Source organism: Pieris rapae, chromosome 12 (assembly GCF_905147795.1).
Source record: "Pieris rapae chromosome 12, ilPieRapa1.1, whole genome shotgun sequence".
In the NCBI taxonomy this organism is placed as follows: domain Eukaryota; kingdom Metazoa; phylum Arthropoda; class Insecta; order Lepidoptera; family Pieridae; genus Pieris; species Pieris rapae.
The window spans coordinates 6,976,269-7,004,268 of NC_059520.1; the positions used below are offsets into that span (position 1 = coordinate 6,976,269).

The 28,000-nt window shown below is 33.2% G+C and overlaps 5 protein-coding genes and 2 non-coding genes across 7 annotated transcripts in view; 2 read left to right on the forward strand and 5 right to left on the reverse strand.

The window, feature by feature from the left end:
* LOC111002164 (mitoguardin) overlaps nucleotides 1-6,686 on the reverse strand; it is a 46,274-nt gene extending 39,588 nt beyond the window's left edge. The window contains exons 1-3 of the mRNA XM_022272288.2: nucleotides 6,319-6,686; nucleotides 5,996-6,152; nucleotides 5,785-5,922 (exon numbers count right to left, since the gene is read on the reverse strand). Coding sequence (XP_022127980.1) covers nucleotides 5,785-5,922; nucleotides 5,996-6,152; nucleotides 6,319-6,414 — 391 coding nt within the window. The 5' untranslated portion in view covers nucleotides 6,415-6,686. The remainder of the gene's footprint in view (nucleotides 1-5,784; nucleotides 5,923-5,995; nucleotides 6,153-6,318) is intronic.
* Trnap-agg lies at nucleotides 3,186-3,257 on the reverse strand. The gene has a single exon. It is a non-coding gene; the product is annotated as a tRNA-Pro (tRNA).
* Trnap-ugg lies at nucleotides 3,528-3,599 on the reverse strand. Its single transcript has one exon. It is a non-coding gene; the product is annotated as a tRNA-Pro (tRNA).
* Nucleotides 6,687-6,836: 150 nt separating the features above from the next.
* On the forward strand, nucleotides 6,837-9,503 carry LOC111001561 (F-box only protein 42). Its single transcript, XM_022271493.2, has 3 exons — nucleotides 6,837-7,390; nucleotides 7,464-8,647; nucleotides 8,723-9,503. Exons 1-3 carry the CDS (start codon nucleotides 7,231-7,233, stop codon nucleotides 9,203-9,205), a joined length of 1,827 nt encoding a protein of 608 aa, XP_022127185.2. The 5' UTR covers nucleotides 6,837-7,230; the 3' UTR covers nucleotides 9,206-9,503.
* Nucleotides 9,504-9,521: 18 nt separating this feature from the next.
* LOC111001570 (pre-mRNA-splicing factor syf1 homolog) lies at nucleotides 9,522-12,577 on the reverse strand. The gene is made up of 2 exons (XM_022271506.2): nucleotides 12,260-12,577; nucleotides 9,522-12,056 (listed from the first exon to the last, which is right to left on the reverse strand). The coding sequence occupies exons 1-2, from the start codon at nucleotides 12,296-12,298 to the stop codon at nucleotides 9,564-9,566; spliced, it is 2,532 nt and encodes an 843-aa protein (XP_022127198.2). The 5' UTR covers nucleotides 12,299-12,577; the 3' UTR covers nucleotides 9,522-9,563.
* A 2,851-nt stretch (nucleotides 12,578-15,428) lies between these two features.
* LOC111002988 (peptidyl-prolyl cis-trans isomerase G) lies at nucleotides 15,429-26,531 on the forward strand. Its single transcript, XM_022273311.2, has 9 exons — nucleotides 15,429-16,358; nucleotides 19,049-20,241; nucleotides 20,601-20,755; nucleotides 21,277-21,352; nucleotides 22,013-22,179; nucleotides 23,601-23,696; nucleotides 23,979-24,096; nucleotides 24,705-24,982; nucleotides 25,452-26,531. Exons 1-9 carry the CDS (start codon nucleotides 15,802-15,804, stop codon nucleotides 25,659-25,661), a joined length of 2,850 nt encoding a protein of 949 aa, XP_022129003.2. The 5' UTR covers nucleotides 15,429-15,801; the 3' UTR covers nucleotides 25,662-26,531.
* LOC111002996 (probable alpha-aspartyl dipeptidase) lies at nucleotides 26,389-27,998 on the reverse strand. The gene is made up of 3 exons (XM_022273324.2): nucleotides 27,709-27,998; nucleotides 27,061-27,624; nucleotides 26,389-26,552 (listed from the first exon to the last, which is right to left on the reverse strand). Exons 1-3 carry the CDS (start codon nucleotides 27,864-27,866, stop codon nucleotides 26,489-26,491), a joined length of 786 nt encoding a protein of 261 aa, XP_022129016.2. The 5' UTR covers nucleotides 27,867-27,998; the 3' UTR covers nucleotides 26,389-26,488.
* Between the last annotated feature and the right edge of the window lie 2 nt (nucleotides 27,999-28,000).

Below are 28,000 nucleotides of genomic sequence, written 5' to 3' on the forward strand. Positions count from 1 at the left end.
ACGCTAAACACTCATTGATATAACAAAACATTTTAAATAAAATATGTTTTTTTGAACGAATTAAAATATCGTATAGGCTAAAAGAATTATCAATGAACACAAAAATATGTTTTCGGGACTAAACAACTCAAATACTCGGTCCCTATTTTTGTACCTATTTATAAACTTAATCAAATTTACCTTTAAAACAGTTCGTTAATTTAAAAAACAGTGATCCTATTATAATCCGGTCTAAAATGCGAAGGAATCGTGAAAATGTCACGTACAAGGCTATACGCGTGAGGCTGTTTACAATCCAAAAGTATTTTATACTCTAGGGACGTAAAATACAAATATTAATACATAATTTATTAGCTACTAGTTCTACCATCAGCTTTATGTATTAAAGGCTACTGTACATTTGAATTAAACCAGGGGCGTAGCTACCGCCGTATTTGCCGTATCAATTATACGGGGCCCCCGGGCCACGGGGGCCCCCAAAGTGTGTAAGGAAAAAGAATAAAAACTTTCTAATTTTTCGAAATATTACAAGAAGAGATATTAAACGCTTCCGGAAAACTGTCTGCTAAATACAGTAAAGACATCTCACTTAATCTTTGTGACCAATTAAAGGCTAGAGCCTTGCAAAACAATGCAAACATGCTTAAAGTCTGAAATTAAAAAAAAATATTCCATTAAAGAACTCATTGAATTATTGCTAGTAAAATTCAATAGTCTTGCATCCAGTTCTCCCGAGGTAATCACAGCATGATTTTTAATCTTGACCCCTCCAGTTACAACCGCAACGGCAGAAAGAAGTTTTTCAAAATTAAAACTAATAAAAAATTACTTAAAAACTTCGATGGGACAAGAACGGCTGTCAGACATCTCACTATTGTCCATAGAGGCAGAAACTTTAGAAAAACTAAAATCATCATCAGCCATAAATTATTTAATAAATCAGTTTGCCGATAAAAAGGCAAGGAGAGTGAACATTTAAAATTCGATTTTTATTTGTAAAATGGGTAAATTATGTGATAAATAAATATTACTTCTCACAATATTTTTTTCTTTTGTGAAAAATCTTTACCTCCATATAAGGGCCTCCAAAAAAATTTTTATACGGGGCCCCGAAGGCACGCTACGCCACTGAATTAAACATAACCTACGATACGCACTATTTTACGTTGCGCGTGCGAGTAGGCGCGCTAATCTTACCTTCAATTGTTTCATACTTTACTGTATGCTCTATTGTTATATGGATAAATAAAAAACAAAATAAAAGAGACTTGTATCTATAATAATCACAAGTTAATACATTGTAAATATATTTGTCATACATTAAATACACCATATAAAACTAATATAAAATCGTATTTATTAGATTATTTACATAACTTAATCTACAGCTAGCAGCGAGAAACTGCCATATCAAGTTGACTGAATTTATTTGATATTACAATTAGAGTCTATTGAAATAACATTGAAATGTTTGCCCCGAAAGATGTTTCAATTCACGCTCATGTAATGGACTTAAATTTTGACAGCCAGTAAGACACAGGTAAGTGATAACAAATCTATTTAGTTGAACATTGGAAGAGAACTTTACAATTGCCCCCCGATGAAGCTGTGTCTATGATCATATTACTTATTACTTCCGAAGTGACATATAACCTTCGTAGAAGTTTAATAAATTTATTTCCAATATTATTTTCCAAGCCCTTATTAACATTAGACAAGTCTCAAATTAATAATGTTTTGTCACGCTTATCAACATTTATAGTGTTATAAGAATGACAAGGACAAAACATAATACACACTTTCTTACACTAACGTGTGGATAAGTATATATTATTAAGGTATTAAATAAATAAACATATTAAAGAAGTAAAGGTTACACCGCTCTTTCATTTGTCAGCCTTTCGCGAAGTACTATAATAATCGTTATTAACGATTGCCTGAATAACACGACATTGGCATTTGTTAAGACCTTTAAAACTTATAAATGAATGAATAATAAGCGGTAGAATATATCTATTTCATGTATATTTCATCTTTGAGTGTGACGTTTCTCAATTCATTTATTCATATGAGTGATGCGAAAATAGAGCACTACTAGAGAGATAGATATATATTTTTAAGGACATCCGATATGCCCATATGACATTAAAAAAACGAAACAACAAACTTACATTATCGTTCACCAAAAGTTACCAATCGTTTATTAAATAGTTCAGCCAAATGAATGAAGTGGTAACGGTAGACGATAACCAAGAGTGTCATCAATCGACAGTGTATACTCTAATTAAAAATGAAAACCGGGCCTAAAATCAGAGGAAATATCGGGGAAGTGGCACACTAGATAGCTCCTTAGATCGCTTTGTGTGTAGGCAAATCGTCGTCAGTCGTGTGTAGAATATGCTACTGCCGATTTGAACTACGAGCTGATTTCATCCCCACCACCATTGACCCGATATCGCCATTGACATGGCCGTGTGTAGACGCTTTAAGTTAAAGAATCACAGCAAGACTATGTATCTAATTATTTTCTTCTCAGTACGCCCGGCACTAATGCAATAATAAAACCGGAGAATAAACAACCTTTATTTAAAGGCATCACCATTTTACAACTACTTATATAAAATACGCGTATCGATTTCACAATTATAATACATAAACAACTTGAAAATCTCGTCTTATAATTAACTATTTTGAACCTGTTAGCTGAGTTCATCACTTGCTTCACTACTTCGATCTACTTACCCATAAACGAACTTTAAAAAAAATGTCAATTGAAGAGAAGAGAAATGTTCGCATGAATACCGACATCCATCTCAGCCACACAAAAATGTGTTTTCATTCGTATTTAAAGACAAATAAACAAGCCCGTTATGAGACATTGCAAGAGGAAAAAATTACAAAGCCTTAGGCCATGTAGGTTATCTTTTGACTGGAAGCGTTTCTCATCCCGAGGACATATTTTAGCTCAAACCAGCTAAAAGGAACTCTTAAATTATTCCCGGTGCATGAAGGGACGAAAAGGGGCCAGCTTCCCCACTGTTTACTAACGCGCAATCAAAGGAATCAACAACTCAGTTATCTTTTTTCTATAATGTACACTTTAAAAATATAACTATGTAAGATTTTTGCCACACATTGCAGACTGTATTGAAACATGTACATAGAAAAAAATAAAAAGATAATCCGGGCTCGTCCGGGATTTGAACCCGGGACCTCTCGCACCCTAAGCGAAAATCATACCCCTAGACCAACGAGCCGGTTGTGAGAGACATTGAAATTATGGTATGGTTTTAAAAGATATAAACATATACATATTTATTATATTAAGAATATTTGTGACACAAAACTTAAAATTAGCATTTGAATCAATAAAGCTAATAAAAGTGGATTATAGCAAACCTTAATATGGTTATTATTAACTAAGTAACGTTTAAAATATTTTCTCTTTCAATCAAAGTAATATGTAGTTTAAAAACTTACTACAAATAAAAAAAATACATTAAGCAAAAAATTTTAAAAGATAATCCGGGCTCGTCCGGGATTTGAACCCGGGACCTCTCGCACCCAAAGCGAGAATCATACCCCTAGACCAACGAGCCACGTACTTGGCCATCGAATTTTACGATCCAAACACATATAGTTAAGAAATAATATTAGTTTACACTAATAGTTAAGTAACAAATGCATTGTTTGAAAATAGTTTATCAAGAAGTGATTATCAAAGTGGCACCTAATACTTAAGTTTTAAATTACTTGAAACAAACACGTGTTTATAACTATTGTTTTATTATGATCTGACCAGGATCTTTAACTTTGTGTGTGTGTGTGTGTGTGTAACATAATAACTGCGGTACGGGAAATAATAGACCCATTTAAAATATACCTGCGATTTATTATATTTTTGTATTTCAGTTTCTTAATATTAACGAACGCCTTTAACCTAACTGCGAAACTGAATCTAAAAAACATTACCATTAAAATTCTACATAATCCCTAAGGCTATAGGCTACGAATATTTATTTAAAACATATTTAAAACTGCTACTTCAGGTTAATTAACTATTAATACTTACGAAGATTTACTAACAATAAATTCATATCTATAAGTATATTGTCGACAAAAACAAAAGACGAAGGTGCAATGTGACCCCCGAATTAAAATCGAGTATGTCATCATCACTACTGACATGCGTAATAGGCAAAATACCAATGAATAACCAACTCAACGCATCATTTATCGCAAACATAAAGCTGTATGTAAAAAAATTTTTGTTAAAAGGCTTTGTTTAATTAAACTTTTTATCCATTTTTAAGATAAGACAACCAAATTTATCTCATAGCTTTATTACCTCCGCTGCATTATTTTACAATAAATAATATATATTATATAAGTATAAAGTTCACCATTAAAATACAATATAACGATCGGTCTAATGGCCCTGGTACTAAAACAAGTAGATAGATGGCACCACCTCTCAAAATTCAATTGTAAACTAAATTATAGTCGCGGAATATTGATAATAATTTAACTATAGGATTTATTTCTGATACTGAAGCGATCTTGGTAGCATTAATATATTTTTGTCAAATATTAAATAGTATTCTACATAGATAAACAGTAAACAATTTTAAGATCTTCATAAAGTACATACAGACTTTAAAGGAATTTTAAAAGAAGATATTATCATACCATGCGCACGAGATAAAGAGGACGCTCGTGATACGTGATGTTTATATTAATGATGTTTTAGTAGATTAATAAGAACATTGAATTCTAGATAAAGACATATTGTTTGCATCATGACCCAACGGCATACAAACCCAAGTAAATACCTAATAATGGTAAGGCACATCTATCAACGTTGAGGTTCGAATCATGGTAGTGATAACTTTTTTCTAAGTGTGCAATTTCGTACCGAGTAAAATGAAATAAAAAAAACTAATAATCGTTGACGTCACAAGAGCTAAATTATAACTAAAAGGGGAATAATGTAGCAGAAGCAGAAATATGTCCAGGCGGACATATTTCTGCATCTGCTGCATTATGATGGTCGATTGTGGGGTACCATACATTACCGAATTGGTTTTTAAACGGTAAAAACTTTTCAATATAAAGTTTGAGCTAATAGACTAGAATTTGAGTTATACATCTGCAAAACAATTGACGATGAAGGGATTCCTAGAGTTGCTTATAATTAGATAAGTAGATTTATTATGTAAAATGTAAAGAGTGACCAACGAGCGTATTATTTGTTATATTATCTAATAGAATTCACAAACACTATTCTATCATCACGCCACAGCCAATAGCTATGAAAACGATATGAAAGAAATGTATAAATTGCATAAATTTTCTTAAGAAATTAATTAATCGATAAAATGGTCTTTCAGCACAATCTATACTTTAAGTGTCAAATCATAACAAACTGTTGTTAAAAACGAGTTCTGCTACTGAACAAGAGATGGCGCTGTTAAAAATTTATCATAACCTAATCTTATAAAATGACTATCAAACTTTTGAATCGGACTAGTCTTAATTTTTCGAAATAAAATTGTCAGCTTCGGCATATTATGTTATTCTACTTACCAAAAGATGGCGCTTTAAAAACTTAACACAACTAGAATAACCACAATGCATAAAGCATATTAAAGAATATAGTATTCATGAAAGAATAACCTAAATAATTTTGATAATTAAATAAATATAAGAAAATCCTTAATTTGAAGATTTATACATAAATTAAGCTATAAATAAAGGATAGTCAAATCTTAAAACTAAACTCACCCATAACACCAAGCTGCTGAGGAGATAATGGGGCAGCATCGCCCCCTCCAGAACCAATTGAACCTGAAGCCATGGACAGCCGTTCACTAAAGCCCAATGGGCTACTTCTACCACCACTGCTAGCAACTGATCCCATACCTAAAATAAATATTCATATAACAATAATTGAAATAAAGGAAATATTAATTGTAAAATTTCAACCTGCGTATACCTCCATTAGGACTTCGCATCCTTGATAACCTTTTGTTAATAGCCCTTTGGATTCTGGGATTGAAAATTGGCTTGGCCCTTTTCCGTGCTAAATATCTGGATAATACCCCTACCACAACTGCACTTGTACCAACTACCCCAATGCTCCACAAAATCACCTAAAACCAATCATATGTTGGTTGCTTGCAAAATATTGAGAAAAAAAAATTCTTAATCTGTTATATATTTGAAATTTGACTTAGATTCTATTCACAAATGTATCTATAAAGTTATAATTTAATTATGATACAAAAGTTTACATTTTAAATCAATTAATTTACATACCTTTTGTGAAGTGGTAAGTTGTATTCTGAATGATAATGTCTGTTGAAATTGTTTTATTTTGTCCATTAATGGACTAGCTTGAATAATATGCTGCATTATTACACCTATTTACACACAAGGTTCGACCTTGGATCAAAAATCAGTTTTCTGTGGATCTCAAAGTTCCAGGTTAAGGTTATCTTGAATTAGTAAGTCAAACTTAGATACATTGGATGTTATACTATACTGTACTAGTGGTATTCATCCTATTTTTATTAGTCTCCGTATTAATAATACAATTAGTGCAGGTGTTAAGGTGACATAAGATTTGTTTACTTAAATTTCCCGGAATTGGGTGCTCTCAGCTCTGGTAAATCACTAATCACAAATCTGACTGCTGAGTTCTGACAAAAGTTGACAGTCGACATCTGAAGTAAAATGTTCCATAGATACACTATTTAGTATAGATAGACATACAGATAAGTAAGAAATTCAAAGACATATCTTATCTACTATCTTAGTCTGTGTTGAAACTTGAAATATGTACATATTTTAAACAATGAAAACAACAATTATAATATTTTACTAGATATTTCAAATTACCTCGATCTTATAATAAAGTTGAGAAATAAGAACAGTCTAAAAATTAAAAGAAATTAGTATGGCGCTTACTACATACCAAAACTTATGAAACATTATCGGTTCGAGAGTTATAGTTCAAAAAAGTGATACAATTTATTTAAATTTTCAACAATCACTTTAAAAAAAATATATTTTAAATATCTGGCTGGAGTTGAATTAATGGTTTTGATAAATTACTTATACGCAGCTGATAAATCATGAAAATACTTTACCGTCAGTCGTACGACTAGCAAGGCTGATATTTTTGTAATACATTTCTGTACTTTGGATGCTTCCCTTTATACTATTGAAATGGAAATAATACATGAATCTCTTAAGTTACAGTCTCTCCAAATAGGCATTGAAGATCTACCTGATGAAGTCCTTGAATTTATCTTAGGGTTTTTACCACCATACAAAGACTTACAGAACTGTATGTTTGTTTGTAGAAGATGGTGTGACTGTGCCCAAAGTAAGTACAACGCAATGTTTTCCTTTTTCAATATCTATAAAAATAACAACCCATTTGATATATTTTTTTACAGATGTCTTACGAAAAACATCAATTAAATTGGTAAAGGCTGTTGGTGATTTTAATATTCTATGGAAAAATATTGTTTCTGCTGATGTTGTACCTACTATTACTAAAAGATTTTCCCATGCTGCCTGTGTCTTGGAAAATAATATGTATGTATTTGGTGGTTGTACTACTAATGCTACGTCATTTAATGATTTATGGAGATTTGATCTCTCAATGAGACAATGGATTAGACCTCTGGCAACTGGAACATACCCTGTTCCAAAGGCATACACGACAATGGTAAATTATAAAGCCTGGTTAATTGTTTTTGGAGGTTGGACTTATCCATCTCTTTCACAGTACTATCAAAATGTCACAATGTTTAATGATGTACATTTTTACTGTGTGAACACACATAAATGGATGCTTATAAGTGCAGCTAATGCCCCACCTCCAATGGCTGGACATTCTGCATGCATTAGAGGTGATGAAATGGTTATATTTGGAGGGCTGGTAATGTCAGCAGTACAAAACTTCCAAATTCAATGCTCAAATGATGTTTGGGTATTTGAAATTAATACATTCACATGGAGAAAACAGCCTACAACAAAACCAAGGCCACCTCCCCGATATGCCCAATCCATGATTAAACTTGATAGTGACCGATTAATGTTATTAGGTGGGGTTCAAACACTACAAAATAGATTTGTGTATAGTGATTGTTGGATATTAACAATGAAAGGTCCAACATGGACATGGAAAGAAATAGCTGTTAGAAATAAAGAGTGGGCTTCAGCAAATATTTGGTGTAACCCTGCTTGCAAAGTTGGAGATAAAGTGGTCAGTTTAAGTAGAAGTAGAAATGGATGGAATACAGCTAAACCTATGGTTACATCAGCAGTTAGATTATCCAATTTTAACAGACCAGAAGGTGCACCAGTCTCTGTAAGAGTTGAACAAAGTGTACAAAGGCCTATAGACAGGGATCAAAATATTAATGGTAGGCGTGGGGTATTGCCACGACAACTATCACAGAGGGAGAACCAACTAAATCCTCCTGGTCAGCCAGTAGCTGGTCCAAGTAACAATCAAAATAGAAATATAGACCCTGGTGCTCAAAATAATTTATCTCCTATTTTAAGTCCAAAACCATTATTATCTAGTGATTTTGATCATAATAAAAAAGAGTCCACATTAAGGAGGAATAAGGTTGGTCATCTTATATTAATCTTGTAAAAATAACATGTTATTTAACATAGTATTTATAATTGTCACTTGTTGCAGAATAAAGGAATGAAAATTGTTCGGCAATTACAAGAAGCTAATAAATATAGGATGGCTGCTTTTGCTTGTGACACTGCTCAAAATGACCCACCACCTGAAAATGATCTAATCAATCAAAGACAGATTGCTCATTTAGAAAGAGTAGAGGCCAGAAATGGTGAGGATGATCAACATGGTAACCAACCTCAAAGACAACCAGCAGTTAAAAAAATTAAGCGTAACACTTTAACTATGCATGTATTAGACATTTCGACAGTAGTCAATGGAAACTCAATGAATTATGTCTCTTGGTTGTGTCCACGATTGGGAGGGATTAATGGAGCACCTGAAGAACTTGTGATGTATTCTTTAGTTAAAGGCAATGGAGAACTTATAATGTTTGGTGGTGTACATAATGATATAAGTGTTCCAAATTACATTGAACAGCAACATGTATATTCAAATTCTATTCATTTTATTATGCCACCACGAGACATTATATGAATATGTTTAAGGTGCAAATCGCAAGCTTGATGGCCTATTTATAAAATTAGTAGTGTGATAATAATGAGAATAAAATTATAAGCTTAAATTTACTATCCAAAATTACTATAACACAAAGTATTGCTAGCCAGGCTTGTGTCAATCTAATAAGTCTAGACTTTATTCTAAAAGAAATTATGACACTAAAGGCTAATTATTAAATTTGCAAAAATCTGAATTAAAAAGTATATGGTAAATAATGTATATATTACCTGACTTCATATGTATATAATACCTGACCTACATGTATATACTTAATTAAAAAAATAAAAGATAGTTATTAGTTAAACTTTTATTTGTCTATGGAAAATATGATATTTTATTCCTTTTCTGGCAACAGACCACCAAAAACTGCAGCTGGAATTTCTTTCTTTTCAACTGGTGCAATTTCACTTTCATCTTCTTCTTCACTGTTTTCTGATGCCTCATCAATGTCAATTTCATCAGGGTTCACAACTTTATCGGAACTATCTTTAAGACCTTGGGTTTCTCCTCTAACAAACATAATATTTCCTTTACTTTGAACTGCCATTTCTGCTGCTTTAGCTTCTAACATTCTCATACCATCTTTCATTCCTGGTGCTAAATCAGACACTGTGCCTGCCGCTTGTGCTGCAGAACTTAGCATTTGTGCAGACATCATATTGACCTGTGTATTGTATGTGGCTTGCACACTTCTCTTTATTCTTAACATTTCACGCATAGTATCTTCGTTACCATGTCTAACTTCAAACTCTTTCCAAGTGTTCCAGAAGTCTGCTGTAATCCTAGGATCACACATTTGACTACAGTGGGCATAGATTGCTCTAGCTCTATCTATTTCACCAAGGCGGGTTTCCATTTCTGCAAAGCGTACACACATTTCTCTCGAGTTTCCTTCAGCTAATGTTTCTATAGCTTTTTCATATATTTGGCGTGTTTTTGGAACACCGTAAATTTCAGCAGCTTTCTTTATATAAATGTTAAACATTTCAAACATCTGCTCTGGTAAGACAGCAGTTGTAGCACGCTCATATACTGACATAGCATGTCTTGCTAACCCATGTTCTTCTTCTAACTTTGCATATAGTAAAAATATGGATTTTGCAAATTCAGGTGGACAATGTTCTAAACATTGTTCAAACAGATCTCTAGCTCTTTCAAGCTTACTTCCTCCATATCTCTTTAAAAACTTAGTTAAATATGTATTCCAAATGTCATACACATTAGGCCATTTAAACAGTGCAATTCCTTTTTCATAAGCTCTGAAGGCCTCTTCAAAGTAGTTATGTTCTTCTAGAAACAAGCCATAGTTTATTATAATCTGTGGTGTTGCTATTTTTAAATCAATGATGTGATCGTAGACAGCCTTGCAGGACTTGTATGTGCCAAAGCTTTCTTCTAAATCTGCATACATGGACCATACTTTAAGAGATTTATATAGACGCATTTGAACTGTTTCATTTTCATCATGGTAGGCAACTTTTCTACTAGGCAGAACAGTTGCTCTTTGCATTAATTTAAGAGCTTCTTCATAGTTCTCATGTCTTATCTCCATTTCTGCCCATTCACACCAAACAGAAGCAAGATCATCTACTTTTACAAAAATGACTTGTGTTGCTTTTTCAAAAATTAATCTTGCATCTTCTATTTGATCATTAGTTTCATAGAATTTTGCAAAACCCACCCACAATGTATGCAACTTTCCAACAGCCAATTTAGGGTCAACAGTTTGAACAGCTTCTGTGTATGTGTCAATAATTTCGTGAGGTTTCCCTTCATACAACTTTACTCTTTTATGCCATTCTGCAACATTATGTGGATTTTGCCTTAACAAAACTGAATTAAGTAACAGCAATCTTCTTTCCATCAAATATTCAAATCTTGCCAGCCTAAGTTCTAAGTCTATATCTTCATCTTCACTAGGATTGGTATTTTTAGCAACCTCTTCCATTTTCTTACTAAGACTAAGTTCTTCAAATTGAGCATAAGCATCAAAAACTTGGGTGAAGTCACGGACTGTAGTTACGGTTTGAATAGCTTCCTCATAAATATCCCTTGCTCTTTCAAAGAGCCCACTTCTTACATAGTAGTCAGCTATAGAATTCCATAAATGTCCTAACTGGTCAGTATAGCGTCGCAAACCCCCTCTTATAATAGCATCTACATTTAGTGTATGTATTTTATCAGGATTTTTAGATATTAATTCACATAATTCATTCCATAGCTGATGATTAGATTTACCATGTTTTGACTGAAAGTTTTCATTATTAACAATTTGAGCAAGTTTAACAGCTGCTTCATCTAATTTATCAATTGATATCAAATAATCAATGTATTCTTCAGCATCTTCTGGACAGAGCTTTAAGTATCTTCTAAAAACACGCACAGCAGTTTCTGGAATATCATGTTTCTTTAAAAAACCCAAGTACAGAGGCCAAATTCTATGATGCTGAGTTATTGGTAATGCTCTTAATGCACTATCAAATGCCTTTCTTGTCATGGTTATTTTATACTGGTCTGTTAAGAATGTGCAGTAGTCCATCCATATCCTAGGCATTTTATGCATAAAGACCAAGGATCTTTCAAAACAATTGTTAACATCTTCATATAATGGATCTATTATACATTTTCCCCTTATTTGGGACCTTCTTAACTTGAGATAGTTATACCATAATTTAAAGGATCCTGGTAATTCTTTAAGAGCTCGTTCATAAATAAGATTTATTTCGTGTTTGGGAGCTCCTTTTTTATGTTCAATATATCGCAGCCAATGTTTAACAGAAAAAGGGTTTCTCAATATTTCTTCCTCATATGGCAGATCTTCTTCACTCTGGAAATGCAAATATATTATCATTTTGCACAATGACAACTACACACTATATGATGTGACAAACTAAGTGAATGGGAAATTTAAAATCTCAATGGTCAGTAATTACTGTAATGCTTATATTATAAATATACAGTTCATTACCTTGAAAATTACAATATGTAATGATAAACTAAAAGCTTGTATTCTGTACAAAAAATACTCACAAAGAAGATTTCTATTTCCTTTCCATCCAATAAAGGCATTTTTATAGAATGTTATGTTTTCTAACAGCCGAAAAGTATTTACAACAGTCCACCAATATTCTTGAATTCATGCAAAATTCATACTTATGAATTCAAATTAGTAAGTCATGTGTTTATAACTATGAATGTGCACTAAAAAAACTATTTCTTAATTCCTATTACGGTTGTAATATAATAGGGATAGGGGCTAGGGCTTGACGCCAGTAACTAAAATAAGAAAGTTTAAAATAAAAAAATAGAATACTTGGAGTAAAGCTTGATATATGAAATATGAATTATGAATAAGAGTGCAGAGTGAAGCCAGTCAGTGATGCCAACTTTTACAAAATTTTCCCCCTAAAACTTCAAATCCACATATTATAAATAAAACCCCTAAAGGTTTTGATTGATTGTACACTCGGATTCAGAGGTTATTTCAATCATACACATAAATATGCATCAAAATTACATTCAAGTATATTTAATGTAAAAATATAGTAAATACTTTAAAATGTCAATCTTGGAGTATTACATTGCTTTTTGATATTTCAGTTATAACCACGCTTTATGTTTATATTTGGTTTGGTGTGTTAGTTGAAATCTTAATATTTTGTAGTGTACAGAATCATGTGTTTAGAAAGTTTTTAAAGAAAAAAAATGTATAAAGTACTAACCCCCTAAATAAAAGTACCTCCTAAAAACCTCCCACGACATTTTGAATCCAAAGTCAAAGTCAAGATCAGGGTTTCTCAAGTCTCAACTGAATTAGGGGCTGAATAGGGGGAAAAAATATTGGGGGGGGGGGGTTTATGGGAAATTTAAAAAAACGCCAAGTACAGTGCTATTGTGTATTACGTTCCTGATTTTGGAACTAAACAACTAAATTGAAGTACGAACATATGGTAAGAATAGTGTTTGTCCGTTGTTTCGTTATCCGTGTGTTTAACCTTACCAATTGTATATTCGTTTGAGCTATCAAAGAACGATGTAATTTTAACTAAATAAAAATGGTATATTTATAGATTAAGATTCAGTAATAACGCTACACAAGATTTTTTTTATCTCAAGGCTTTTGATCATTTTTTTTAATAAAAATATTCTATACCGTGTGTCGCATTGGCTTTCAGGTTGTGCTCATGGTGACCTAAATTTCGGTCACATGTGTCCTAAACATTATGATGGGCGGAGGAGGGTCTTTCACAATAATTGGTGAGGACATTGGAGGGGATTTGTGGGGGAAATCAAATTAATCTAGGGGTATATCGCCAAGACCATCTGGCAGCACTGGCTATTAGCCACAGCGCCCACAGGTAGTATCTGATAAGTTATAGGGATATACGATTAGACTCGACGTTTATTCTAACGATCGTTATGGAGGCTTAGTCAGAATGATGTAGTAGTATATGTATATACGAATTACTGTTAATTTCATACAAATTTAGTTTTAGACTTTTTATACATGTCATTAAAAATTGGATTTCATTCCAAATATTGTAGTTAAGATATAATATTCCTATTTCTAATTGTAGAAAGCCAATTTTAGACGCAAAATTATGTTTTCATAATGTGGACCGCATCAGAAGTGCAATTACCCTAAGCCCTAAGGTAAACAATATAATTTTATATCGAGTCGATACGTTCGCCAGATTCTGGGATTCTAGTCAAGACGGCTTAACACTTAACAGTAGTGTATGTAGAAATACTCCGGTCAATTTAGACATCCAAGGTTACAAAAATTCGCACTTGGCTGAATATTGGTAGGATTGCTCAATACACTATTATAAAGGAAATGTGAAAAGTCCTCATCGATCCGGCACGTGCAAAAAAATTTACTCGGGTTCAAAGGTCACAAAAACGGGTTTTTCGCGATTTTCAGCAAAATGGTAAGTTTTATCATAAAATTAGCTCAGACAAAAATTGTATATCAGATAATTATCTATAAAAAATGTCTAAATACTTTTTTTCCTAAGAGCCACCGTTTTTGAGATATAACGATTCAAAAAGTTGAAAGAGTTGTAATCGTCATAATATGCACACGTTTCCACGCCACCTTTGAGGTAGTGTACTTAGCGCGTTTTTTAATGTGGTTTCCCCGGTAGGCCTATTCCACTGATCTTTTATGATTCTGTTTAATTTGAAACTATTGAATAACTGTAGATATTGACAAAGGTTGAAAATGATGAAAGGGGTGTAAATTACAAAAAATAAGAAAATTTATCCGTCTGAATCTAAATCATCATTAACTTCTGCTTTCTCTTGTTCTTGTTCTTCTTCTCTTCCTTCTCCTTCTTCTTCTTAATTCTGGGTGTTAATAAATTGTTCCAATAATGACACATCGACCAACTTCCAACCCCAGTCTTTTGGGTCTAATTGATTACCAAGCCACACTTGAACTTGGTAATATACCCGAAAAAGATGTTGATGAGCAGCCGCTGAGGTTGGAGGAAGACATGCTAACTGCACTTGTTTTTTATTTCGAGTATTTTTAACGAAACATGCATATCTGAATTTATCTAAGCACGTAATTTTTTTAGGAGCTCCATACATAGCGAGAAGAATTTTCATATTTTATAAGTGTAAGTCACACTGACCGATAGAACGATATTTTTGCTTGTATTACGGCTTCAGTGATGTATATACGTGGTATACTTATACATATTATGACGATTACAACTCTTTCAACTTTTTAAATCGTTATATCTCAAAAACGGTGGCTCTTAGGAAAAAAAGTATTTAGACATTTTTTTTAGATAATTATCTGATCTACAATTTTTGTCGGAGCTAATTTTATGATAAAACTTACCATTTTGCTGAAAATCACGAAAAGCCCGTTTTTGTGACCTTTGAACCCGAGTAAAATTTTTTGCACGTGCCGGATCGATGAGGACTTTTCACATTTCCTTTATAATAGTGTATTGAGCAATCCTACCAATATTCAGCCAAGTGCGAATTTTTGTAACCTTACCCCTATTTTTTAGTCTAATTTGACCGGACTAAAAGTCGAAAACTAAATTTGTATGAAAATGACAGCTAGTAGGTATAATAACTGCCGACACTAGTTGTCATTTTCATACAAATTTAGTTTTCGACTTTCTACATACACTATAACTGTTAACTGTTAAGCCGTCTTGACTAGATCCCCTGTCCCCTGATCGTGTGTTTAACATTTCATCCCTATAACCTGATAGTTTACATTATATTTCATTCCATTCTACGAACAATTTTGAGTTTACTACTCTGTGGACTTAAAAAGGAAAACTACAAGTACAGATAAAGAAATCATGAAACAAAATGCCGGCTGTTTTGCTTAGGGAAATACGACTTCAGACTCAATTACACCGTTTACTCCTGTCGTTTACAATTTATGTTTATTAATAACAGCACTTGACACATAAAAATTATATATTTAAAATCAATAAAAGTAACAGTTGTTCTTTAACAAAAAAAAATTAAGTGGTGATGTATTTGAATTTTTTGATTCAGTGGACGGTAGTTACTTTTAAGACTAATGTTTCTCTTTTATAATGTCAAAACAAGGTAAAAGGAAAATTACTGTGGAGTTACCTAAAACCAAGGATTTATCTAATAGACCTAGTGTTTTTGAACGCCTCGGTACTAAAAAGGCAAGTTCTAGTGGTAAGAAAACTGATTTTTGTAGACAGTGGGTGCAACACGGCAGCTGTGCATATGGTAAAAGTTGCAAATTTGCCTCCACTCATACGTTGATCAGTCCTTCTAAGCAACGGGCAAATAAAGATGTTGACCAAAAACGTTTAGCAAAAGATGATCCTAAAAGTCGATTACATTCAACTGTTGTTGTGAGGACTGGTCGCAGTACTGACGGTGAAATAGACAATTGGGATCAGAATGACTTAGAATATGCTGATACTGATGTCCTTGAAAAAAGAAGGCAACAACTGCAACGTGAACTAGAGTTGCAATTAAAAATGGACTCTGGTAAAGATATGGCAAAAGAAAAGAAAAAGGCTGTGTCAAGTTCATCATCATCTAGAAGCTCCTCAAGTTCAAGTGGGTCTTCATCATCTTCAGATGGAAGTTCTTCATCTTCATCATCTGGCAGGTTAGAACTATTTTTTAGACAATAAAGTACAATTATAATAATCTTACATATAATCGGTTTAGTGTTTATATCATCATTACTGCTTTAACACCAGCAATTATGTAGTTCATTAGTTAATCAAAAACTTTATATTTCTAAATATTGACTGAAGCTAAAAAAAAGATTAACTGTATTAGAAATACTTTTCTAAAATACTTTTGAATAAAAATGTAAATCATTAAATAAATAATTCAGTTAAATTATAAGGTTTAATAATTTGTGAATTTGCTTTTCTTAAGAATATTTCAAGTATTTTCACAAATACTTAAAATAAAAAATTGACAAAATTTATTATAATATACATATAAGTATATGTATTTTCTGGCTTATCTTTAATTATTACATTTTGTTCCTTAATTTATTTATAAACAAGTTTATATTTACTTAGATTTACTCAGCATGTTTACTGTTTACAAGTCATGGTTACAATTATATAAATAAACAATAGAGCCTCTGTGGAAAGAGAAATACTGTGGCTGTTATACAAAGTAATATAATTCTTTATTCCTATGCCCTATTTCATTATTCCATTTGCATTAATATAAATGTTTACAATTTTTCTCCACATCAATTTTACTAGTAATTAATGTATCAAGTTTTTTATTTAATATTACTGTTGAACTATAACAATGTAACATTATTGTTTACATAGAAATATATTATTTGGCAGTGCAATGACATCTCATCGCACAAGTTCTGTTTCTACCATACAGATCCTTATGATTTAAAGAGGTATTGTCAGTATGTGTATTATTTGTGTAAATAGTGTCCAGAACTACTGAATTAGTTTTGAAACACTACTGCATAAGCAATATTTACATTACAATTTGATTATGAGGAACATTTGTTCTTTCCTGTTTAAGTTCAATAAACTTACCCATGTAAGTTGCCCATGCAACAGTTAGTACTTATTACCTAGTCCAACCATAAGATCTGTTACAAGTGAAAATGCATTTTTTTTCAATGAAGTAATGTACTTTTAATTAAATTTTACCTACATATTAAAATCTCAGCAAAAAAAGAAATAATATTCTGTGTAAAATGGCAATCTTAGGCTTTTATACAGTACACAATGTTTACAAGGGAAATTTCGCCATTGCTTGCTCCAAAGGCTTTTAAAGAGACACAATGTAATGGTGTGGCTTAGAGCAAGCCATGTCCTCTAAAACTAGGGCTGCCATCTGTAAAACTTGCTCACCAGGACCAGAAGCGTAAGTTCCCCGGATTTTGGACCTTTCACCCCGGACATTTCAATACTTTTTTCATTCACTTACATCTTGATTAAAATATATTTTACTACGTAATTGTTAGAAGAAAACTTTAATCTTAATCCTAGTAGCCAAGATCTGACATTAGTCTCTTTTGTGACATGAAATAGTGTGTTAAATCATTCTTGTGACGACAAGTGAGTATTTTTGCTTTAATTTTTGACGTGACAACGTCTTATAAATTGGTTTGCCGGGTGACACTTCAAGAAACTGCGTTACGCTCCGCTCACGTTATGCGCTCACAATGAGAGCGAGTGAGAGGCACGCGTCCCTTCCACTCGGGCATGGTTAGCCCGCCTAAGAGCGAGAGAGACAGACATAAAAAGTGAAAGGCACGCGTCCCTTCCACTCGAGCACAGTTTTAAATATAATTCTTTGTATAAATAAATGTTTTAAATTGTTACTATTATTTCATCCTTCTTCCTACTATACGAATGAATATTCACATTAAAATTATTTTACCACTCAAAGTCGTTGTCACGTAAAACTTTCGCCCGTATACCGACTTTACAGGCAACCAATTTTTAACCTTAGGGATTAAATAAAAGAAAAACAAACCCAATTTTTTTTACTGAGTTAATAAAATTAAATGAAAACACTTGCCAACGCGCCAAATAGATCGCTCGCGCTCACGATTCGCCAGATCCAGCCTCCGACGCAGCGCGCACCACTCCCGCTCGCCGCTCGCGTAGTAAAATAGCGTAAGCAGCGCTTGCGGTAAAATTCCCGGACTACAATTTAAATTAGGACAAATTCGGGGAAACCCTATGATAGTAGACCTATCTTAAACTGACCATAATTTGAAGTCTTAATGGTTGTGGTCATGGCTAGATGAGGGCCAGTCTTCAGCTCTAGTGTAGTAGGGTTTTGACAAAGTATTTGTGGCCAGGCCAGTAGTTACTACACTACTTAGTAATCTTACCCGCTCTACGCCCTTGACTTGCGAACTGGTTGTAAATGTAAATTTAATTTGTTTTATTTGATGTTCATAAGTGTATCTGTTTACCTATATGAATAAAGATATTTTGAGTTTGAGTTATAATTCCATTTTATAGCTATACTGACAAGATTATTGGTAGCCATGCCAAGTACCGATGGATTTTCTTTTTATGTGTAATTAACATTTGATCATGTGGTTACGGTAATAGTGAAGAAACCAAATTTTTCCAATATCTCATCCTTTTCATCTTTGATCCAAAAATTAAAAAGTAGTATCGGGAAAGTAAGGCTTGGTAAACAAAATATTCAATTAAAGGCCATATTTAGTTACATGTACAATCCATCAAAAGCAATTTGCCATTCTTCAGAATTCTCTGTTTTCATATTATGTAAAGTAATTTAAAAAAATCTAAAATCTTTATTGCATTAGAATTTTTCTTCCAGGGATGCCAAGAAAAAAGCTAAGAAAGGGAAATTGAAAAGGAACTCAAGTTCTTCTTCTGATGGTGATGTACCAGCTAAAAAAAAGTTGGTTAAAAGTGATACAGTTAAAAGAGATAAGCCAGAAATTAAAAAAGTATTGGGAAAAAAGGAAGACAAAGTTTTGAAAAAGCCTGATGGAAGTAAGAAAAAGCCTATAACCAAATCTGCATTAGGTAAAAAGTCTCTATCACCTGCTAAGAAGTCGGGAGGTACTCCACCAATAACATCAAAAAGCTTACTATCAAAAACATCCTCCAAGCATGGAAAATCTCCTCAAAGAAGGGAAAGAAATAGGAGTGCATCCCCTCAATCTTCTAGAGACCGTGAAAAAGATAGAGACAGGGGAAAAGAAAAGGACAAGGAACGTGATAAAGACAAGGAAAGAAGAGGCAGAAGTAAATCACCTAAGAAAGCGAGATCTAGGTCACCACGACGTTCTCATCCTAAGGATACAAGACGAAAGGATAGTTCTGAAAGAAGTAGACCAGTGTCACCAAAAAAGCAGTCAAGAAGGGAAGCCAGTACTGACAGACACAAGAAACGTTCACTAAGTAGAGATCGCGATCGTCGTAGATCTATGGAGAGGAAAAAAGAAAAACACGATGACAAGGATAGGCACGACAGAAAGGACAGAGGTCGAGATCGGAAACAAGATAATAAGAGGGATGATAAGCGCAGGGGTAGGGAAAGAGGTTTAGCTAAAGATAAAGGGTTAGAGAAACCAAATAAACCAATGCAGAGATTACTGCCTAGGCCAGAGGAACGTCTTGCAGCACTGGCTGCTATATCTAACAAGGCGGTAGATAATGACAAAAATCCTAGAGGTCCCAAGGATCAACAAGATAATCATTCCGAAAGAGGCCGTAAGCAAGATAGGATTGAAAGAGATAGGTCTATAAAACGGGACAGAATGGATAGCATTGATAGGGAGCAAGGTGACTATGACATGGAGCGACCATACGACCATGGGATGGACCATTATGATAGAATGGACAACAGATATGGTAGTATGCCACGGGATAGTGACAGGTCGCCAGGATATTTACAGGGTAGGGACAGACATTATGACCCAGGATACGACATGCCCGGACCTTCCCGATATCCGGAAGACGATGATAGGATGTATGGTGACATGGGAGAACGGGGCGATATAGGTAATACTTTTTTCACAAAGAAGGTTGGTTATAATTAGACAATTGACGTGCGCTGCAATTACCTATTAAATATTTTGTACGTTACTCCGTACTTTGTTTTAGAATGAGACCGTAAACTTACTATAAAAGTAATAAATGAGGTGATATTTTATTAATATTCAAAGAAATGTTTATTTTTTATATAACTAGGGTTGAGAATACAAAACAAGATGGGTTCGCACATTGGCCAATCAGTTCGATACTGATTTCTCAACTGTATCTTCAGTCCTATTCGAGTTGATACATTTTATTACGTCCGCTTGACCAATCACAATTGAACATAATTTCGTTTTATATTCTCCTCTACTGTTCTTCTTAAGGATACGATGATCGGCGTCGCGACCGCTCATGGGAGGGTCGCTCTGGGTCAATGGACCGTGACCGTTACATGCATCATAAAGATTGGGAAAATGATGACTATCGAGGCTCTGGAGATTGGGGAAGGGAGCGGCACTGGCCAATGCACGATGCGCAGGTTTTTAATATTTTTTCCCTAATCCTTATAATTTACCACCAACTTAATTATTTGCAAGCAGCTATCAAATAATATAATAAATACTTTAATGTCAACGTCAGTGGTGACGTTAACATTGAAGTGTTGTTAAACACATTCTAGGCTATGAACTCATTATAAAAAGCGGTATGTCATGTCTATATAGACATGACGTAAAAATAAAAAACCCTCCGTATTCTCAAAGAAACTCTTACTTACTACAATATATAAGAACTATCTTTCTTTGCCGCTAAATATGAATGTTAATGCAGCTTATTTGGAACTATAACATTCCCTGTTTTGAATATTTATTGTTTCCTTTTTTAGGCGTTCTATTACAAGAGATTATACTGGAATGAACCAATAGATTATAGAAAGAAAAACCAACCCTGCCTTATCCTATCCCATATAATCCTTGGCTGCCTTAGTCCTCATGGTATGTTTTGTTTGTGTGTTTATTTCAACCATCATTCGTAATGTTTATTGTTTTCTATGTGTTATAGATGAATGATTGGGATAAAGAACAGGATGAAGGTTGGAGGCATCGTCATCCCGGACCACATAGAAATCGAATGCATGGTAAGTTATAGCGAGGCTTAGACAAGATGCCTTATCAGTAGTGTATGTGGAAAGTAAAAATGACGATTCTTGTCGACAAATTAAAATTTCGACTTTCTATATATAGACTACTCTACTATTAAGGCATCATCTATTGACTAAACCCTGAGTACTTTATAATTCCAATAGATGGCATGGTACAAGAACCCTGTTATGTAAGATTCAATATAAATAATTTTTTATCGCTATGTAAACTATTGTTTTACTCATTTTTAAGTATGGCTTCAATTTACTTATGCCACTGATTTGGTATTAAATACAACAGCCAAAATCTGTTATCTATATGATATCGAAGAGACTACATACTAATATTTGGTCGTAAAAACCCATATCCGAACAGTCGACGACATATTTTGTACTTATTGCCGGCTGGGCTATTGATTTTGGTCAATATAACCAGTATGTTGCTCTAAACGGTGTCGTCGTAAACGGCTTTGACTTTAATTATATTAATAATTGAATGTTTGGCATTTAGGAAATTGAGGAAATGGTTCTGACACTAATTGCCGCACTAGGAAGCCCCCGTTGTTGTGGGATTAAACTACAGCTTTGCCTGGTACATGTTTAAGATAAAGTATAGGAATATTACTAGTTCTGAAGTTATCAAGTTTATAACTTCAGATGATTACAATCGTATGCGAATGGACCACGGACGTGACAAACGAAGACGTCCGGAACCAGAGACAAAAGAGGCACCACCAGCTCATGATGATGACGATGACAAACCTATACCGGATGACCTCAGTGAAATTAGTGATGACCCGGATGATATTTTGGAACGGGATGATGTGAGTATACTCTACTATAAAAAGCTTCCTAGTTGTGTCTTCAAAAATTCAGTCTTTAAAATGATTTCCATTGAGTTCCTCACATAAGGTACTATAGGATAATTTGCCTACAACATTGGAAACTCTGTAACTCAAACCTCGTTACGTCCAAATCCTCAGTGAGTCGAAAACAAATGCCATTCCTATCCACTGAACCCCTAAATACGCGATATCTCGAATTATTTAGACGTTGTTACTCGAACAAACTATTATTTCCCTACGAATTATAGATACAATATATATATGTATTTATGCTCTATAACTCGAATTTCAAAGATTCTATTTCTTCTTTGTAGTTAGTAAAATATAATGTCGTCTTGGAATTATCCGAAATAATAATACCAATAAAATACAAAATATTACAAATTCGAGGCTTCTAATCTATTGTTTTAGTCTTTTACACGTGAAACGGTATTCATTGCATACAGCCGAAAAAACAACTTAACGTTCTTGATAAGTCGAAAACCCGTTAACTCGAAAACTCGTTAACTCGAATTCTTTGCATTTCTCTTGATATTCGAGTTATAGAGATTAATGATAGAGATTCCACTGTATTTTTTTGTTTGTCTTTTTAACTTACCCCACAAAGACTCGTGCTATTATTTCACAAATATATTGTCATTGCGCGATTGTTGTCGCTCTATAACACAGGTTTTCCCATGTAACGTGACGATTGCAGAAATGATATTTTTATACTGTGACATTTATAACCCATTGTACGCACATATATTGTTCATAACATACTTTTTTCTTTTGAATCCCATTTAACGCATTTCATACAACCAATCTACCGTGAGGGAGGGATTACTGTATCAGTAAAGTTCTATTATTCATTGTTTTGTGTGCGTAATAAATTAATTTTCGTTGTTTCAAATACAACTGGTGTTATGAATAAAGGAATATACTTAAAGGTAATTTGACAAGTGAGTTTAAAGTAAATCTTAGTACAGAAAAAATTAGGCCCATCTTTTATGACTATATAAGTCTCGAATTAATAAAACTGAGTAAAGAAGCGCACTTTGTTTTAATGATATCCGCGTGGATCTTACATTTGAATTACACATGAGCGCACTATCACTTCTTATCTATTTTAAATAATATGAAGGCGTATTTCATGTAAAAGGTTTTATATCCCTTGTAATTAACGTTATGTTTGACCGTATACAGGTCTTACTATAGCTAGTAGAGGACAGAGTAAAGGTTAAAACAAAACTTATCTGATATAAACATGCATTTGGTATGAATGTAAATATATTTCCTCACTTATCATTGTTAAGCATTCGAAATGTTATGTTTAATAACGAATCAATGAAATTCGTGTTTATATCCCTTAAATGTTATTTATTAATGTGTGGTACTCGCGTTAACCAAATGATTTTCAGATGCAAGATCAAACTCTGGATGAGGACAGTCAAACGGAAAAATTAGAGGAACGTGCGAACGCAAAACCAGATAATGTTGAGAAAGAGAATACACAGGTATATTTTCAATTGTAATGTTTTTTAACTTTATGAATTGTTAGGGATTCTCCAATAGGCAAGATGGTGATCACTCAGCCGTGCGAGCTGGTGTTAAACTAAATTTTAATATGAACGTATATATATTTGTTTATAAGGCGTGTGTGAGGCACAGGAGGCTAATCACCTACTTGCCTATTACATTCACAATTGATGAGGTAACAGATATATACATCTGAGACCTAAAAAGGTTATAGCGCGCGATTTTTTAAAAATATTAACAACGTTTTTGACCAATTTCAGGACACTAATGGTGCCTGTGAAGATAAAGAATCTCAAGATGGTAAAGATGAAGATGACGTTGCCAATCTTGATTTTGAAGAAATCTCAGACGGCGAGTTGGAAGAGGAAAGGACTAGAAGTATGTTCTTTTTTTAAAAGATTACCTACTTCTTATTATAGTAATTAGTAATGTAGCTATTTATTAACTATACAGATAACTTTAACAATAACTTTCTACATTAAGCAATTTTTTCATTTTCTAAATATTTTCAGTGTAGGTATGTCTAATATAGAAAAGAATTGCTGTTCACGTAATCACCAAATAAGAAAAACAAAGACCTCCTGTACTTCCTACGTCATACTTAAACAGCACCTTGGGAATTATTTTTGTGGTATTTTCTTAACAAAAGTTGGTGATCAGCATTTCGTAACAATTACAGTTTAACCGAAAATCACCTAAGTGTTCCTCCCCTATGTCAATAGCATATTGGATTCTATTAAACTAGAGTCGGGACTCTTAGGGTCTGTTTCACAATGTCCGGATAAGTTCCAAATAAGCTATTTATTACTTATTGGTAGGATAAACTTTGTTGCGTTTCACGACTGTAAGATAGCGCGTAATTTCTTCGGAACTTTTATCTTTCGAATAATTTGTGTTGCATAGTTATTTGGTACTTTATCCATACATTGTGAAACAGACCCTAAATCGTCTGGATTTGTACATTCACGTTTTAGATGTATTTTCAGCCGGTCTAGGTGATGCCTTAGGCGTGGACTGGGCCAGTCTTGTCGCAGATGTCAATCGTCGGGAGCAAAAACCGCCAACAGGAGGTGCCAGAGATAGATGGCGACCAGAACGCGTTCTGGCACGTCTCGGTTTGTCCATAAACATGGCAGGGAAGGAAAAAGTACAAGATATTTTGCAGAAGAATAGCGAATCAATGGAAAGTAAAGATGGATTGACAAATGGAAAACACGAGACGTTTACTGATGTTGAAAGTCTTCATCCGGTGGGTGCTGTTCAGGTAATTAAAAAATGGTGTTGTCTTTTTCTAGTATGATGTATAAGAAAAAAATGTGTCTGGTAGAAAAAAATGTCTCGTATTTTCTTGGGAGACTGCTTTTAATCGGTTTACGGTAATAGAATCAATACGCTTTCCTTTACGGCCAATGGACGTATTTCAAACTAAGTACATCGTAGCAGAATCACATCGATACGTTTTTTTTTAAATTGTATCGTATAATGAATAGTTCAAGAAATATAAAGTTCCTAACACAGAACAGTTAATACTAAACCAACGCCGAAAGTGTCAAGTTCATTAGTTATTCACTATACTAATATGTATTTACATAATAATAATAATATTTAATATTTGGAATTATTTCATGACTCTATTTGCTGTTAAAGTTAACATCTTGGTACCAAGTATATATTAAAATTGTATGAATTGATGAATTTAAAACCGTTTGGACATTTCCAATTAATGTTTTCAGGTTTCGATGGAAAAAAGAAAACGCCAACGCGAAGTGCTTTTCGGTTTGGGATGTGAAATCACTCGCGGTTTAAGTGCAAGGCGTGACCTGGCGTTACGTAGATACTTGTGCCATCTACCGACTGTGGAAAGAAGTCAGTCCAGGGTTATCCCACAGCCATCGCTGTTCCAAGCAGCCAGGGCTTTGCTAGAAGCACCGGTAAATGGCTGACACAGGGAATACAACGAAAGATATCCAGACGATTGGGATCAACTTTGAATTATATAGAAAAGCAAATACAGCATTGCCTGTTAAAATGACCCCAACTTTTATCTTAATTGACTTATTGAGATACCAGTTTTAATCAAACTTAAAATTTTATAGAAAAGGACGGATATAAAATGTTTGTTGTTTAAAGATTTACATATGATATGGTCTCATTTACTAATGGATGGCACTATATTTACTACCTAGATGAGAGAATAGAGGTGTTTTAGACATTATTACTTTAAGAAAAAACCATGAAAAGTAAAAATTTGTCAGTGTTGCGATAATGGACTATTAAAAAATTGACATAAAAACCGTCAGTCAACTTTATTCCCAGTAACCTAAACTACCACTATTCAAAACAGAGAAAGGTGTTTAATTTCTGGTATAGATAAAATTACAGTTTTAAGAAATTTTACTTTTGACTATAGTTATTAAATATTAGTATATGTACTTGTCTGTTTGTGCACATCGTCTTAGATTTATGGACTTCATTAAAAGTTGGAGTGAAAACTTAGTGAATATTTTTCTGTACCATAGATGTTTTAGATTTGGTTTCCTTTATGTGACAAGCTTAACTATTTGTGAAGATACTGTAATAATTACCTTCCTGTGTTTGTTAGGTGATGGCACAATAAATTTTAACTAAGTTAAAATATATGTCATAATATTATAGAAGTAATAAAGAATAGAATAAAAATAGAATTTATTCATATTTTAACAGTCAGTATGTAACCATAAAATATACATGTCTTATATAAGTACTTAAGTCATCTCTTAGCTGCTATTTTTCAATTATCTTCCAATAAAAATGACACATCTGCACCAACTTTATATTCTGTTTTGTCTTTATTCCTGAAAAAGTCACTGAATTACTATTTAAAAATCACTGGCCACCACAGATTTTTTTATGGACTGAGTTTTAGATTTGAGATATATTGTAACTCCCATATGTCAAAACCAATCTGTTACTTTAGTCATTATTCCAATAAGCCTTAGCTTTAGAAGAATATTAAAAGCATGAATCTTATGATTTTGTTGAAAACGGCAATAAATTTCATGCAGTAGTCTAAGAAGTAAATGTGAACAGACAGGCTTTAATCACATCTAAGTTAAAAGTAATATGCTCTCGCTAACTTTATCATAAGCATAATCATATACTATTTGCAGACTAAAAATCCAACTACACAAAAAACTAAATTTTTAGGGTTAACATAGGCTTTCAGTTAGTAAAATAATTTATAGCTCACAAATTTTAACTGTTTAAATTATTATAGTATAAGATATCCTACTGCACAAGTTGAGAATTCAACTGTAATATATAAAGCTTACAGAGCCTCATACCCCTTAAGATTAAGCTTACCTTTTAAAAACAACAGCACCTGCTATTCCTTTTAAAATAAGTGAATTACCATTGACATGCAAAACTGAGCCTTCCCTTAAACCCAACACTGGATTAGCATGAGCCATCTCCATGTACTCAGTAAGTCTTTGATCTCTAGTTTCACCCTTATGGGTTGAATTTTCAACATAATCAATATAATGAGGATTTATATTAAAGGGCACAATGCCAATGGCATCAAAGCTTGGAGGATAAATAATTGGCATATCATTAGTAGTATGTATACTTTTTGTTGCAACATTTGTACCAGCACTGCTTCCAATATAAAGTAAATTACCACTGGCCACTCTATCTTTAATTAGTTCCACTAATTTTTTTTCATATAATCGGCTTAACAGGAGAAATGTATTACCACCGCCAATAAAAATAGCTTTGGCAGAGTTAATGGCACCAATGGGGTCGCTAAATGTGTGTAATCCTCTAACAGGAAACCCCCAAGGATTAATAACATCACTTATTTTTTTGGTATAGCTATCAAAATCATTTTGTGCATATGGTAAAAATATTAACTCTTTGACATCATAACTGAAATCAAGATAAAGTTAAATAAAGATATGCATTGTTTATCGATTTTTTTTGTCAATATTAGTTTGTTTATCGTGTACTTACGAACTCAAAAACTTGCAGATTTCTTCTTTAGCAAATTCCAATAAAGAATATCCGTGGCAGTTAGAAGAAGAAAGCAGTAGAGCCTTGCGTTGAGATTGCATGGTAGAAAATGTTTTAAAGCCAACTTCTAGAACATGCGATAAGTTGAAAAGTCGCATTTATATCTTAATCTCTTAATATTGTGTTATCATATCGTAGTAATATAAATATACAGCGATTATGCACTCTTATTCCAGATAATACAATTTGTAGTCAGGGCGATAAATGTATGATAAAACTAATTAATCAGAAT

Coding starts and splice junctions, on each gene's coding strand:
- LOC111001561 (XM_022271493.2), top strand. CDS start 7,231: ATGGAAATAATACATGAATCTCTTAAGTTACAGTCTCTCCAAATAGGC. Junction 7,391..7,463: donor ATGGTGTGACTGTGCCCAAA/GTAAGTACAACG, acceptor ATTTTTTTACAG/ATGTCTTACGAAAAACATCA. Junction 8,648..8,722: donor CCACATTAAGGAGGAATAAG/GTTGGTCATCTT, acceptor CACTTGTTGCAG/AATAAAGGAATGAAAATTGT.
- LOC111001570 (XM_022271506.2), bottom strand. CDS start 12,298: ATGCCTTTATTGGATGGAAAGGAAATAGAAATCTTCTTT. Junction 12,057..12,259: donor AGGAAATAGAAATCTTCTTT/GTGAGTATTTTT, acceptor TTGCATTTCCAG/AGTGAAGAAGATCTGCCATA.
- LOC111002988 (XM_022273311.2), top strand. CDS start 15,802: ATGTCAAAACAAGGTAAAAGGAAAATTACTGTGGAGTTACCTAAAACC. Junction 20,756..21,276: donor GGCCAATGCACGATGCGCAG/GTTTTTAATATT, acceptor TATGTGTTATAG/ATGAATGATTGGGATAAAGA. Junction 24,097..24,704: donor GGAAGAGGAAAGGACTAGAA/GTATGTTCTTTT, acceptor ATGTATTTTCAG/CCGGTCTAGGTGATGCCTTA.
- LOC111002996 (XM_022273324.2), bottom strand. CDS start 27,866: ATGCGACTTTTCAACTTATCGCATGTTCTAGAAGTTGGCTTTAAAACA. Junction 27,625..27,708: donor ATCTGCAAGTTTTTGAGTTC/GTAAGTACACGA, acceptor TCTTGATTTCAG/TTATGATGTCAAAGAGTTAA. Junction 26,553..27,060: donor GGTGCTGTTGTTTTTAAAAG/GTAAGCTTAATC, acceptor TGACTTTTTCAG/GAATAAAGACAAAACAGAAT.